Source organism: Canis lupus, chromosome 2, assembly GCF_048164855.1.
Source record: "Canis lupus baileyi chromosome 2, mCanLup2.hap1, whole genome shotgun sequence".
Classification (NCBI taxonomy): Eukaryota; Metazoa; Chordata; class Mammalia; order Carnivora; family Canidae; genus Canis; species Canis lupus.
The window spans coordinates 3,557,651-3,573,973 of NC_132839.1; the positions used below are offsets into that span (position 1 = coordinate 3,557,651).

Sequence of the window (16,323 nt, forward strand, 5' to 3'; positions counted from 1 at the left end):
TGTTTCACTTTTTAAAAACGGTTGACTCGTCCCTCCTGGCAGCAGCAGCATTACACACTGCTGCTTCTACTATCTCATTGCTGAGGAACTTGGTATAAAAAGTTTAACAAAATCACTGATCGAAATTAGGCTGTGCATTATCTGTCACAGCTCCCTTTGCCTCACATGTAGAATTTACACTTAAGGATGTACTTTCCAAGCACACGAAGCTGCAAATCATTTTCTCTGAGTGTCACTTTTTCCCCCATGGAGGCTCATCACGAAGAAAGACAGATTCAAAGAGCTTTTTTTCCCTACTGGGGAAATTGTCACAGATAACTTAGTAGTAAAAAAAAAAAAAAAAAGCATCATTTAGCAGGCTGCAAAGAATCACAAATTAATTTCACATGAGAAAACGAGATGACTTTGTAATCATACATCGGGGGACATATGAAATAATACAAGAGGAGGCACAGGGATTCATTCTTAAGTAAAAATTTAGTTAAGTGGAAAATTCAAAAAGATGGGAGGGTCCCGGTGAATCAATCGATAGCCTAGAAATGTTTGCTTAGCATGTGCCCGACTCCTTATACCCTTCGTGGGAAGTGCCTAATACAGGAGAACAAAAATAAAATCTGTTTCAAGACTCCTCATATAGTACTAACTGGGGAAATTCATTGCATTCTTCTGAATATTGCTGATGTTGGTCTCTAAGGATTTAGTACAGAAGGGGGCACCTGGGTGGCTCAGCTGGCGGAGCCCTGCCTCTTGGTTCTAGCTCAGGTCAGGGTTTTAGGGTCTCAGGGTCCTAAGATCGAGCCCCACACTAGGCTCCACTCTCAGCGCCCAAGTCCACTAGACCTTCTCTCCCTCCCTCTCTGCCTGCCCCCCCTCGGCTCACTCTCTTTCCCTCCCTCCCTCTCTAAAATAAATAAATAAAATGTTTAAAAAAAAAAAAAAAAAAGATGTAGACCACGAGGGGCAGATGGCAAATACGTTCTCTCTCATCATCCCTTCCTCACTTGACTCCACTCCTTTTAGTCCTGTGTCTACACTCCCTCTGCCTGGAATATTTTCCCTCCCAACACCTGCCTCACTGGCTCTTATGGATCCATCCGGAGCCTTTTGTAGCTACGTCTCACCCAAAGCCCATCTTAAGTGTTAGCTTTCATAAAATCCAACACTTTTCTTTCACAGCATGTATCACGAAATTTAATTACACACTGTGCGCTTACTGTCTTTCTCCCTCAATAGACGGAAAGCTCTGTGAGGGCAGGAGTCACGTCTAGTTTGCTCACCATTTAACACTCAGGGTTCCTACTAGGAAAGGGGACCAATCACTCAAAAGACAAGTGAAAAAAAGAATATGCAGCATATATTTCAGAAATGACTGACTCCCAAAAATGAGAAGAAATTTAGCCTCACGGAGAAATGCAAATTAAAACTTCAACAAGATATCACTTTTACTCATGATGCTGGAAAGATCAAAAAGCGGTGTAACATATTGTGATGTCAAAGATGTATGGAAATAGGTATTGTTACATACTGCTGGCAGTAACCATCGAATTTTAAAATGCATATGTAGTTTTAAACATGTTCATTCAAATGAAGTCAGAAAATAAAGTATAAAAATAAACAAAAGTATAATATACACTGAATATAAAGATACATTCTGTGCATTCACAAAAGTCCAGAAATAAAACTACACAGTCACCCATTGGCAAGTGTCAAATAAACTAAGGCCCAGTGATAAAATAGGTTTTTATGCCATCTTTAAAAAGAAGGGCTCTTTTTTCCTGAAAGGTTTTCCAAGACCTATTAAGATTAAAACGGTACAATATCCATTAGAATGGAAATTGTATTAAAAAAAAAAACAATAAATAAGATTTGATGAGGATGAGGAGCTATTGGAAACCTTATACATCGTGGGTGGTGAGGTAAAGTGGTACAGCTGCCGTGGGAAACAACATGGAAGCCCTGCAGAAATTTAAACATAGTATTACTATGTGATCCAGAAATTCCACTTCTGGATATATACACAGAAGAATTAAAAAGCAGGGACTTGAACAGACATCTGTACCCCTATGTTCACAGCAGTGTCATTCTCAATAACCAAAAGGTAGAAACTACCCAAATGCTCAACGATGAATGAATGGATAAACTATCATCTATTTACACAATGAGATATCATCATTCAGCCTTAAAAAGGAAGGGAAGTCTGACACATGCTTCCGCGTGGATGAAGCCTCAAGACTCTACGCTAAGTGAAATCAAAGCCAAACACTGAATGATTCCACCTCTATGAGGTACCTACACATAAAGGCGGATGCCAGGGGCAGGGGAGAAGGTGAACGGCAAGTTATCGTGCAACAGGTACAGTCGCAGTTTGAGATCCTGAAAAAGTTCTAGAGACAGGTGATAGTTATGACTGCGCAGCAATGTGAATGTACTTCAGTGCTACCAAACCCTACATATAAAATCATTAAAATGGTAACTTTTAGGTCATGAATATTTTACAATAAAAAAAATAGTCGCTAAAAAAATCAGCACAATGTACATGTCATGCTATCGGTTGCACAACACACAGGTATACATGTTTGCACATACATTCTCCTATAAGAGTTTTCTTACAGCAGCTGTGCCCTGTGGGAAGAACTAGATGACAAGGAGACAGGAGTGGTTCACCTCTTACCCTTCATTGTCTACCCTTTATATACTTGGACTTATATTAAAACATTAATTAAATGAAAATTTTTTCTGAGCTATAAATACTGTATTCTGATTTCTCCTAAGCACTGTAAACTGACACAGCTATAGCATAAAATAATCCTGAAATGTTATTTAAGAATATTTCCCATACTAGATGGCTCAAGTAATCATTCTGTCAAGTTTGTTTAAGATTTTATTTATTTCACAGAGATCATGAGCCAAGGGGAGCGGCAGAGGGAGAAGCAGACTCCCCACTGAGCAGGGACCCCCCCCCCCATGCAGGGCTCTATCCCAGGACCTCCTGAGCCACCCAGGAGCCCTCATTTCTGTAAAGTTTTAATAAGAGGCTATTTTTTTAATGCAAGCTGGTGCAGCCACTCTGGAAAACAGTATGGAGTTTCCCCTCAGCAAGTGAAAAATAGAGGACTACCCTACAGCACAGGAATTGCACTACTAGGTATTTAGCCAGAGGATATAAAAATACTGATTCAAAGGGATACCTGTACCCTAATGTTTACAGCAGCATTATCAATAATAACAAAATTGTGGAAAGACCCTAAATGTCCACCGACTGATGGATGGATAAAGATGGGGTATATACAGACAAGGGAATTATTACTCAGCCATCAAAAAGAATGAAATCTTGCCATTTGCAAGGATGTGGATGGAGCTAGAGTGTATTATGCTAAGCAAAATAAGTCAGAGAAAGACAAATACCAGATGATTTCACTCATGTAGAATTTAAGAAATAGAACATGATCACAGGAGGAAAAAAAAAAAGGAACAAGAAACAGACTAACTCTAGAGAACAAACCGATGGTTACCAGAGGGGAGGTGGATGGGGAGATAGGAGAAATAGGTAAAGGGATTAAGGAGGGCACTTGTTGCTATAAGCACCAAGTGTTGCATGTAAGTGTGGGACCTCTATATTGTGCACCTGAAACTAATATCACAGTGTATGTTAACTGGAATTTAAACAAAAACTTTTAAAAAAATCAAAAAAGGGAATATTTAAATATTTCACTGTTTAAGTAAATGTCACTTCATTTTCTCATTTTCCAAAACAAAATTAATAAGATGCTCACGTATAATGAAGCAGAAAATATGTGAGCCTAAAGAATAAAATTTAAAAATCTACTCAATATCTTGCTATAAATGCACAAGGGGTTATGGTAGGCACCGTTTCTAACCAACGTACTTTAGTTAATACTATACCACAAACACCTTTCCATGTTAATAAGGACCTATCATTGTGTTTATGGCTGTACTGTACTTTTTAAAGGACTTTTTTTTTTTTTTAAGATTTTATTTACTCATTCATGAGACAGAGAGAGAGAGAGAGGCAGAGACACAGGCAGAGGGAGAAGCAGGCTCCATGCAGGGAGCCCGACGTGGGAATCAATCCCGGGACTCCAGGATCAGGCCCCGGGCTGAAGGTGGCGCTTAACCACTGAGCCACCTGGGGGTCCCTGGTTTGATCAGTTTTGACAAGTGTTTATATCCCTGCAATCACCACCAAAGCCAAGATTCGGACTATTTCCATTAACTCTGAGAGTTGTTTCATGCCCCTTTCCAATCATTTCCTACCTCAACTGCTCCAAAAAAAGAAAGACCATCATTACTTCATGATTTCTACCATAATACAGAAGTTTAGCTACTGGTAAGCTTCATAAAATAAAATCAAACTATATTTACTTTGCTGTGTTAGACATTTTTTGCTTAACAGATTCAATAGATTCAGCCACATAACCACGTTTCCAGTGTTCATTCTTTTTCACTGCTGAGTAGTATTCCGCTGCATGAATACGCCAGGTTTTTTTCATCTATTATATCGTTGATGGACATTTCAACTGTTTCCAGTTTGCAAATACTATGAAAGATTCTGCTCTGAAAATGTCTAGACAAGTCTTTCTGAGAGCACGTTCTCATTTTTCCCAGGGTCATGCCTAGCAGGAGGCTTCTAGGTCTCATTTCATACGCTTCCCTTTGGAAAACTCCGGTGACTTTTCAGAAAGCAACTGTCCCACTTTACCTCCCCACCAGCAATAGGAGACTTCCCGCGGCTGCACATTCCTTCCAACTCCTGGTGGTGTCAGTATTTTTTATTTTCGCCATTCTACAAGGCCTGGGAGGGCATCCTGCAGTGGGTATGATCCGCATCTCCTTGACGGAGCCCGTTAGGGGGCCCAAGCACACCCTGCTCCCTGCCGCTGCAGCCTCACCAACCTCCTCCCGGTCTGAACGTGCCAAGCTCTTGCTAACCCCTGGCCCATGATCACAACTCTCCTCTCATAAACTGGAATCCGCGCCCCATAACTGGCTAATTCCAATCCCCCTTCAGGTTTCAGCCTGAATCCACCTGCATCAGGATGCCTTCCAAGCCCCCTTCCTTGCTTCTGTTAATAGGGAATGCTTTATTGTGATACTATGGTTACCTCCACATCTTCCCTGCTTGGCCTTGAAGACTGGGGTCAGGGGTGGTTTACTCACCTCCTGTATCCCAGGCTGCAAGCACAGTGAACTCCTGTAGAATGAATGATAAATAACGGAAGGCTTTGGAAATAAGGTAACAGTTCAGCGGAGTCTTGAAAAATAAGGCTGAGATTACCCAGCGCACAAAAGGGAAAAAAAAAAAAAAAAACTCTAAGCTCAACTCACTGGCAAATTCCTGAACATGAAACAGCATGTGTTGGAGGCCACCCACGTGGCTCGGCAGTGGGGGTAGGGGTGGGGGGGCACTGGGGACAGGGACAAGCAGGCAGGGCTCAGGGCGATAGCGTGGCAAGCCCAGTGACACAGGAGCCTGTCTTTGGGCCCCTATGGGAGGCAGCCGTGAGGGGGAGGCCAAAGGGGAGGAGGAGAAGGCCCGTGACCCCAGCAGGGAAATGGTCGGGAGGAAGGGAGCAGAGGAGGAGGAAGGGAGCAGAGGAGGAGGAGGGGAGCAGGGGAGGAAGAGGAGGGGAGCAGGGGAGGAGCAGAAAGGGAGCAGGGGAGGAGCAGAAAGGGAACAGGGGAGGAGCAGGAAGGGAACAGGGGAGGAGGGGGGAGCAGGGGAGGAGCAGGAGGGGAGCAGGGGAGGAGCGGGTAGGGAGCAGGGGAGGAGTGGATAGGGAGCAAGGGAGGAGGAGGAATGGAGCAGGGGAGGAGTGTAGAGGAGAATCAGGCTCAGCCAGAGGCTCAGCGAGGTGGGGAGAGGAGCCGGAGCCGGAGCCGGAGCCGGAGCCGGAGCCGGAGCCGGAGCCGGAGCCGGAGCGCTGGGTCCCAGGAGGCGCAAGGGAGAGAACTCCCGGCAGGCGGGGGGCGTGCGGGGCCGTGGATGCTGCTGGAAGCCCTGAAGGGAGCTGGGGAACATCCAGAGGAGACAGTCCCGTGGGTCGGGCGTGGAAGGAACACGAAGCTGCGTCCCTGCAAGTGAACTGGGCGTGCAGCACGTGGGCGCGGGACACATACGCCCCCAAATACACACACGCTCCTGCTTCAACTATTAGAACTCAAATTACTTTTGACACCGGGGAATTTGCTTTGATTCCTTTGATGCAAAGCTCTTATCTTTAGGCTCTAAAGTCCATCCCAATCTGCAGTTTTCCCTGAACATCACAGACACACTGGAGCTCCTCCTTCCTCTGCACAATTTTGCAGCAGCCTCCGGTCCAATACCCTAACATCCGACCTATATGAAACGTATAATGAATTAACCTGCGTGAGAACTTTAAAGCCATATTTTTAGAGTGAAACCTGAAGTGTGCATCAATAGGTTTTGGATTCGTAGTCTTTAAGAAGGTCACCTCCAATGTTCCTCCGATTTCAATAAGCAAACAGGGAGCTAATAGGGTAGAAGGTTCACTGAAATATAAACCTAGGAAAGAAGATGTAAGAGAATGACAGAAATATTAAAGATTCTGCATTGTGGGGGCGCCTGGGTGACCCAGCTGGTCCTATGTCTGCTCCGGAGCTCGGGCCATGACCCAGTCCCGGGTCAGGCTCCCCGCTTTGCAGGGAGTCGGCTTCGACCTCTTCCTCTGCCCGTGCTTCCTCTCTCAAATAAATAAGTAAATCCTTAAAAAAAAAAATTGCATTCTTGGCAAAGCAATGAAACTCAGCAATGTGATGAAGATAAAGTATCTCCGTTAACTGTAACTTCTAGAACCATCCACGGAGGACCCCATTCCTCCTGGCACACACGGGAAGTCTCATTTCACACCCCCAGGTCCCCACGGAGAAGCCAGTCAACACTCTGGGGAACACACAAGTTGTTGTAGGTCCCAACACCTCGCTGGGCTTCTTCACGGAGCACCGGTCTCTACAGATCTGCAGAAAGTGCCTCAGTGTCTCAGAGCCCCGAGAGAAAGAATCAATGTGCAATACGCTGGGTATTAATCCAAGGAAATGCTACGGCTAATGGTTCAGCTGCCTGATTCTGAATAAGGATCCACGTTTTGATGTATTATAAACATCATGCAGTATTTAACTGCGTTTAGCAGAAAACTGTTCAAACATGAAGCCGAACAAGTAAAAAGAATGTTAACATCCCAGTCATTTTCAAAAATAAAACAAGCATAGATGGAAAATGTGCTGACGATTTAATGGGAAGCAGTTTTCTTTTAAATCCACTGGATGTGTGTTACAAGTAGGCGCCACGACTATAACTGATTAAATTACTTTCGGTCACAAAAGAGAATAAAAAAGCTAGATGCTGTTTGCATGGATCTCCCTTTAGTTAACTAGATTCTCATTTTTTAAAAGCTGATAGAGCTGAATACTGCTGCCACAGGGGGTAGGAATCAAACAAGTCACTGCTAGAATAGATTATGGGGATCATTTGAGTTATGTTTCTGTTAAGTTCCCACAATCAATTGGTATTCTTCAGGGACAATAAAAGCTAACATGGAACTCTGCTGGAATTAACAGGTTCTGTTCTGCAATAGCTAGCTTGCAAATTTAGGTACAGACATATAATCCATAGATTCATCTTCAAAAAGGAAAAAGGAAAAAAAAAGCCATCGCATAAGCATTATGCCAGCAGCCAAAAAAAAAAAAAATTCTATCAGTAACACCATTTAGTACAAGCTCAGAATTTTTAAATAATGAGAGCACATCTATAGATCTATTAACCTTTCCGCAAAACATACATTTAGGCAAGGAATACTAAGAATGTCATGTTTAAGTAAGTAGAGGAAAAAAAAATGTTATTACCCTAGTTCCACAGATACATGTAGTAAGTGGGGAAAAAAAAAAAAAAGGAATGATTATGCCAAGAAGGGAGAAAATTCTGACAAAGCTTGACCAGAAACAGAACTCATTTGCCCTAATGTTGCTATAAAACACTATTTTCTCTGGGGCATCTGGGTGGCTCAGGTGGTTAAGCCTCTAACTTTGGCTCAAGTCATGATCTGGGGGTCCTGGGATCAAGTCCTAGGTTGGGGTCCTTGCTCAGCGGGATCTGCTTGTCCCTCTCCCTTGACCTCTCCGACCACTCATGCTCTCTCTCTCTCAAATAAATTTAAAAAAAAAAAAAATTTTTTTTTAAAGCAGAAAGAGAAACCGTATTCTCTTCAAACAAAATGATATCATCAAGATGAGGCCTGGATTCCAGAATATGTCCCAATGCCAAAACAGTGTCTGTCAAAAGAAATTTAAGGCCATGAATTGAGCGTTAGATTCTAATTTGCATTCCCACTCCCAACACCTTACCATTCTCTATCCTTGATATTAAGTGGAATCCGATGAAATTGGCATTTCTGTACATCAAAAACGGTCAAAAATTGGCAATCGATTTCACACAGCACGATCCACGTAAAATGGCCAACAGAATAGGAGAGAGAGAAACACGCACCAACCTAGAGCAAGAAGGGGATTGTCCTTGTGCCGTAAAACCGACGGCATCTCCCACGGCATCTCCCACGGATACTGTGCAGATGAAACTCAAAGGACTCCCATAGGGACCTGCCACTGCCCTGCAAGAAGGGCAACGGGGAGCCCCAAGTCACAAGGAAGAGGACTCTGCGATCCGGGCAACAGGCTCTAACTGGGAGTGTCAGGGCGGAGGCAAAGCCGAATCCTGGATGGACCCTGATCATGGTCTCTGTGTTCCACCGGAGGGAGAGCCCCATCCTGCAGAGAAGCTTCTGGGCCCAGGGCCTTGCTGCTGCAGGGGCAGCTCCCTCCCGCGTAGCGGGGAGGAATCACAGCGGCAAGGCCAGGCTCCTCTGCAGGCGGCTGGCCTCCCCTCCACTTGGTGGTGCAGACCTTCAGGCAGGCCAGAGCTCTCACCTGGCGGCCAGGTCACCAGAGAGCCTCGCCCAGCAGACAGCAAATGCTTCACTAGCCTCCCCGTCTTCCCAGAGCCCCAGGTCCTCCCTCCCCTGGGCCGTTCCCTCTCCTCCCTGGGACCGTCCTCCGGCCGGGGGCCCCGTGCTCCGGTGCTCGCGCCATCCCTGCCCTGCGAACCCAGCTCTCGAGCGGCAGCCTCACTGTTGGCGAACAGCCCCCGCTGACTCTGGAGGGGCAGTGCCCTGGGAGACTCCCCGCGCAGCACCCAGGCCTACGTCCAGAGGAGAGGTCACGCCACAGGGATCACAGGGCCCGAGTCACGGAAAAGGAAGAGAACCGTGAACGCACCGGGCTCTGCGGGGGGACCCGCCGCCTGCCCTCCCCATCCACCCGCACTTCACTCTCTAAAGACTCAGGACACTGGAAAGGATGTATTGATTAGCGGAGCTCAGCTCACAGCTGGCCTATCTGACCTGAGGCAGGAGGACAGGGGTACGACGTGTGGGAGGCCACTTCCCAAGAGGAAATCAGGTGGCATGGAGGCTGGCCAGTCAGGATTAAGGCCCACAACGAGGAAACCAAGCATCCAGTCAGAACAGGAAGGAATTAAGACTAGTTACACTCTGTTTTGGGACAAATCCCAGGTGTACATATGCTATTGTTCATGGGTGAATAAAAAGAAGTACCTGGACTTGAGGGGTACATCATAAAGAATGCGGAATTGAGGGGTTAAAAAAACCCCAAACAACAAGTCAAAACCAAGCATTCAAAGCCAGAAAAGAACATGTTTCATTTCCCAGAGAACTAAATCTGAGTGCAGGGTAGGATGGAAGGGAAGAACCCTTAAGAAAAAATCTACCAAACATAGTGAATTTAACAAAGAAACCAAAAGTGCATGTGCAAAAGAGAGACTCAATAACCAGAAAATTAAAAAAAAAAAAAAAAAACAGAAAATTTAATCCCCAAACAAAGGAAATAAAAACAGCAAGTCATAAGAGCTGAAAACATTAAGCTAAAGATCCGTTTGAGTTGACAGGTGGAAAATTTAACAGTAAGTTATACACATACCTAGATACCTTGTCAAAATTTAGAATTTTATGGATAAAATTTGAAAATTCCTAAAAACATCTGAGAGGGGAGGTGGTGGGGGAGGGGGAAGGCTATGCTCACTGAAGCAATACATTAAAAAACTTTAAGAAAGCATAAATTTTAGAGTTACATTTTACTATTAAAAGACGAAGACTCCCAGGATCCCTTTGAAACTAAAATCTACAGAGTGTCCAAGAGAAATACTCAAAGTGACAAATGAAAGTTAAAATAGCAAGAGCGTTTAATATTTATTAAGGATTTAAAAGTATGCCAGGCACTGAGCTAAGCATTTATTTGCATTTATTCAACCCTCATAAAAACCCAGTCAAACAGGTTCCAATATTATCCCCTCCTGACAAATGAAGAAAACGAGGCACAGAGAGGCTAGGTAAATTTGTTCACAAGGTAGATGGGAGTTGCCAGTAGAGGAAATCGGGTACCCTGGTTCCAGCGGCCAGCCCTGTGAACTACTGCTCTAAATTGACTCTTTTTAAAATAAAACAGGTGAGCAGCCCGGGTGACGCCACCTTCAGCCCGGGGCCTGATCCTGGAGTCCCGGGATCGAGTCCCGCATCGGGCTCCCTGCATGGAGCCTGCTTCTCCCTCTGCCTCTCTCTCTCTCTCTGTGCCTCTCATGAAAAAGAAAAAGAAAAGAAAAAGAAAAAGAAAGAAAAAGAAAAAGAAAAAGAAAAAGAAAAAGAAAAAGAAAAAGAAAAAAAGAAAAAGAAAAAGAAAAAGGAAAGAAAAGAAAAAAAAGAAAGAAAAGAGAGAAAGGAAAGGAAAGGGAAGGGAAGGGAAGGGAAGGGAAGGGGAGGGGAGGGGGAGGAGGAGGAGAAGAAAAGAAGGAAAGGAAAGGAAAGGAAAGGAAAGGAAAGGAAAGGAAAGGAAAGGAAAGGAAAGGAAAGGAAAGGAAAGGAAAGGAGAAAAGAAAAGAAAAAAGAAAAAAGAAAAAAGAAAAGAAAAGAAAAGAAAAGAGAAAAGAGAAGAAAAGAGAAAAGAGAAAAGAGAAGAAAAGAGAAGAGAAGAGAAGAGAAGAAAAGAAAAGAAAAGAAAAGAAAAGAAAAGAAAAGAAAAGAAAAGAAAAGAAAAGAAAAGAAAAGAAAAGAAAAGAAAAGAAAAAAGAAATACTCAGCCCAGGAGTGCCCAAACCTCGTAGCCCTTGACCCATTGTGGATGCTCAGGAGCCAGGGAGCCACAGAACGACCGAACGAATGAGCTAATCGCAGCAAAGATCAGGCATTAACTCCGAAGGACTGATTTTTAAAAATAATAAAATCCCTAAAAATAAAAGGAAGGTAACGGGGAGAAAGTGGCAAAAAAAAAAAAAAAAAAAAAAAAAAAAGGTATAGTCAACTTCCGCTATAAATGCTTGTTTCAAAAACAGGAATTTGTTCCAAAGGGATTGATTATATTAGGGAGCAAATTTTGTACTGCTTAAGTGAAATTTTGCCCTTGAGAAAGAATAAGTGAAGAAGGCAGAAAGCTGTGCCTCTCCGAACCCAGCCACCCAGGGACACACACACACACGCCCTCCAAGGTTTACTACCCACCTCAGTTCACTGCCTCTGTTCACCATCCTCCATGTGAGCTCAACAACTTCCTATCAGATTTGGATAACCCACTTTCTACCACTCCTGACACCCACGTCTACATGCAAACTTCAGGTCTTTTATTGTAGCATCTATGTATTTCTTAACCATCTAACATATGTAAAACTCTACCTGCATCTTTATTAGGTTCCCATCTCATGTGTGTGTCACTAGCAAAGTTTTTTTTTTTTTTTTTGGCAAAGTTTTTGAATGCTGTGCCCTGTCAAGAAAAACAAAGGTCTGATGGATAATGATGGAAAGCCAATTCTAAATTATCTTTAAATGTTTGTGACAACTTCCATCAAAATCCTTTTCTTTTTTTTTTTTTTTTTTCCTTTTTTTGATGCGGTAGGAAGAATTTAACAGATTAATTCTAAAACTCTTTGGGAAAATTAAGTGGTCACTCATTAAAAGATTTTTTTCAGTAAAGAAAGACAAGGGGAGATTTAAACTGTCAGCTAATGAAACGTATCTTAAAGCCACAGCGATTATAGACAAGCAGAAATGTCCATGAAAGAGGTCAGAAAACCCAGAAATCAATGCATATTTAAATACAATAAAGACGGCACTTCAAGTCAGTAGGGAAAAAAAAAGGGGGGGGGCAATTTAAATCTTAGGGAAGCCACAGAGCACAGCATGTGGGGCTGGAGAGGCTGCGGCGGATGGCACACCAGCGAGGCACATCCCAGCTGGGTGACCCTGGACAACCAGTGTCTTTATCTATAAAATGAGGACAGTCATTGTACCTACTTCACAGGACTGTTGCGAGGATTATCAGTTATCATTTGTGAAGTGCTCAGAACAGGCACTAAAACAGTGAGTGCTATATATGTGATATTAAAAAAATAAAAGAAAGCAATTCATGCTAAGATAATCCTTACGCTGCCAGGAGCAGAGGGGAGGGAGACACAGGGAACAGAACCTCCCATCATACCACATTATAAAGATAAGTTTCAGGATTTTAAAAACTGAATGATAAAAAAATAAACTGGGGGGAAAAAAGGACTTTTCATCTGATCTCTAGATTGGGAAAGACCTTTGAAAATATGACAGTAAAGCATCAAGAAAACAGATTAATGTATCTGATTACCTAAAAGAATGTTGAAGTCTGTATACCAAACACTAAGAATTAAGAAAATAACTTGAGAGAAAATAAGGGTCGACATATGTATATATGAACTTACAGGCTGGTAAGAAAAAGTACACCATCGAGCAATTCACAAAAAACTTTGCCTGTATATATGAGAAAATATGCAACATTAACAGTAATCAAAAATTCTAATTAAATATTTCAACCACCAAATTGGTCAAAGTTTTGGAAAAAAAATTACGTGGGTGGCCAACTAGGCAGAGACATTGGTACAATCCTATATGGAAGATAGAAGAACACTCTGAAACAATCTTTCCAGGGGTCACTTTGATTATATGCTTCAAAAAAACGTTTAAAATATTAAGCCCCTTTGACCTAGTAATTCAATTTCTGGGACAAAGTTGAAACATAAGGATTTCAATAGAAAAGGTTCAAGTCACTTTTTCAGAGATGAACCAGAATCAAGGAAAAAAAGGATGTGAAGAAATGTTTTCAGTTTCAGATACAAGACTAAGAATTTTTACCCTCTAGAAATTCAATACTTGTTTCAATGTATAATTATTAATATTACCAAATTGAAAAAAAAAAAAACAGTTTTACAACAAACCTTTTAACAGCATCCTTCTTCGGCTTATCTATAGAATCCCACCACTTTGAAAGGTAAGAAATCTCAGACCAGATAAATTTTCTCCGTGAGTCTTCTTTCAGCTTGATGACCATGTTATTAAAAATATACTGAGTCATCTCTCTAAAGTAGTCATCAAAAGTCTTCAACCAACCTAAATCAAGACATAAATACACAACAAAGGTCTGATTCATACATCTGATTTCAACTTAGTCACATTCCATTGCGTCACCTTTGGATACCCTTAGAGGTTTACATTCATATGAAGACATATTTTAAAATTTCAGAAATGTTTCAAGTCGTGATACTCCATTTCAATGGACATGAAATTGAGAAAGTCCCCAATTCTGAAATGACAAAAAAAAATACTCTGAAAACTGCACAAATTCAGAGAGAAATAAGAAAAAAAAAGAGAAAAATGACCTGAGGACAAAATATATTTATTTATGCTTAATAATGATAGTATCTCTTTCAGTTGTTTATCATTTATCTGTTATTTAAGGAATTTGCTTTGATTCTAAAAATCTGAGCAGTGTTAACAAGTTGGCAGTACTATTTGCATAATGTGGAATCAAAACTGTATCCTTTCATACCACATCTGAAATTCCCTACCCATTTTAGTAAGTTAAATTAAGAAAGAGAAAATCACAAGTATAAACTATATCTAAAAGCCAACAGCAAAGCAATAAGGTAATTAACAGCACTATTATGAATACAGAGAAGTAGAATTCAGCCAAGAACAGGCATTAGTTTCCAACGGCTGTAAATTATTCCATTTTTTGGAAGCACAAACTGACGCTAATCAAACAACACAAGTGTATACATGTGTGTCAAGTCTTTTTTCAAAAGAAAATTGTAGATATTGAGGACTTAGTTCTCTGACTTTTCCTACTTCTTTCGAATATCTTTATTTAAAGATATTTGCAGTATGAGTATAAAGGGACATTTTTAACAAGACCCATAGGTCCAAGCATAGCCCTATCCGTCAGAACATTAAAGCAACATGATAAGTGGCCGAGGTAGGAACATACCCAGTTATCTATCTACCGGCCAAGTGGACCCTCCAGAGAACAACCTCTTATCTAGGAAATCCTATAGAAATAGGAGATTCTATATATCCAGGCTAAACTAATGCTCTATTTTTTCCAAACCCCAAACCTTCAGGAAGGCTGAAACATTAAAGGATCAACTGATTAGTTCTTTTGTCTATAACTAAATTAATATTGCAAGTACACCATACTGGCTGGAAAAAAAAATTGTCTAGGACAGAGAAGACGATACAACTATTCTAACAACATAAATATGAGCTTCTGAAAAAGGGCACTGCCGCTCTGGCTGTATTTCACCCTTTTACTTTAACTAAAATCCATTCATTCTACAGATATTGAGTAAGCATGTACAAAGTGACTGGTACGAAGCTAGAAGCCAAACACGAATGCAGTGTAAAATATTATTTACAGGACTTTCTTGATCTGGGGCATTTTTAAGGTACTTTTCAGAATGCTATGTGGATAATTCAACTTTTCCATGTTTAAATAAAAAGCCTGTACCTACAGAAAATTCAAAGATACCTCACAAAATAGTTTGGAAAGAATCCCATCTCGCCTGGCAAAGGTACAAACCTGGTCTCCTGCCCCAGAGCACGAAGCTAAGATCCACATCAGGATTCCCAGGGACAAGCAAAGAAATCTAACCTATCCCTAAATGGGAATGTTCTAACCCACTGCTGACCATGACAGCATCCAAGACAAAAAAACAAACAAACAAAAAAGATATATATATATATATATATATATATATATATATATATATATATATATAAAGCACTCAGATCTATATATATAAAAATATATATATCTAGCTCAAGCACTCAGATCTGAGCACAGGCTAGAACATAGCACTTGATAAATATTAGTTGCTATTATTATCATTATCATCTTCATCAGTCTTTAATTACCCCTTCCCCATCTCTACAAAGCAGGTAAAAGAGAAAATAAAAGATATTTCTAACATGTAAATTTTGAAAAGTACACATTTATTAAAAACATTTAAATAAACTGTTCTACATCTCAAAAGCGTTGGTAACCCAAAATTTTGGTTTGCAAAGAATTCATTCTATGCCCCTGTTACGGGCCCAACCGTGTTCCCTCAAAATTCCCCTGTTGAAATCCTAAACCTCGGTACTTCAGAATGTGACTCTATCTGGAGTCAGGGTCTTTCAAGAGGTGATCAAGGTCTACCAAGGTCATGAGGATGGGCCCTCACCCAGCATGTCCTTACAAGGAGCAGCAATTAGGACACAGACACACACAGAGGGAAACCACGTGAAGACAGAGGGGGAAAATGGCTCTGTGCACGCCAAGAGGAGAGGCCTTCAGGAGAAACCACCACAGCTGACACCTTGATTTTGGACTTCCAGTATCCAGAAACGTACGGAAATAAATTTCTGCTGCTTAAGCCATCTTGTCTGTAGCACTTGGGTATAGCAGCCCTAGCAAACTAATAGAGCCCTAGAAAAAAAATGGCATTGTTTCTATCTGAAAAATAAAGATTGCAATGGGGGGAGAATTTATTTTACCAAGTACCATCATAATATCTAATTGAATATATATCTTCCTCCATATTGCAAGACTAAGCTAAAAATCAAATAGATATAAGTAGCACCCACTTCTGTACCACGTTATTGTCATATACGTGCAGCAAGGACCACATTCTTGAAATGGCTCCGTGACAATTACTTGTCTTCAAGACATCACATGTAACATTTACCTAAATTTTAACAAAGGTCAACACTAAGTCCCTCATTAGTTGGCTGTTAACTCAGTAAGAGAAAAGAACTATGAACCATGGAATGACTCCAAAATTAATTTAATAATAGACTCTAGTAGTCTAGCATAGAAAGCAAATTTTGAAGAAATCCTCTTATGAAGATGACTAAGGAAAAAGGTTCTTTTTTTCTTCTTTTTTTTCAA

At 41.5% G+C, this 16,323-nt stretch overlaps 1 protein-coding gene across 1 annotated transcript in view; it reads right to left on the minus strand.

Moving 5' to 3' along the window:
- The window catches only part of MAN2A1 (mannosidase alpha class 2A member 1), a 162,051-nt gene that overhangs the window by 106,906 nt on the left and 38,822 nt on the right, over positions 1 to 16,323 (minus strand). The window contains exon 4 of the mRNA XM_072788203.1: positions 13,334 to 13,505. Coding sequence (XP_072644304.1) covers positions 13,334 to 13,505 — 172 coding nt within the window. The remainder of the gene's footprint in view (positions 1 to 13,333; positions 13,506 to 16,323) is intronic.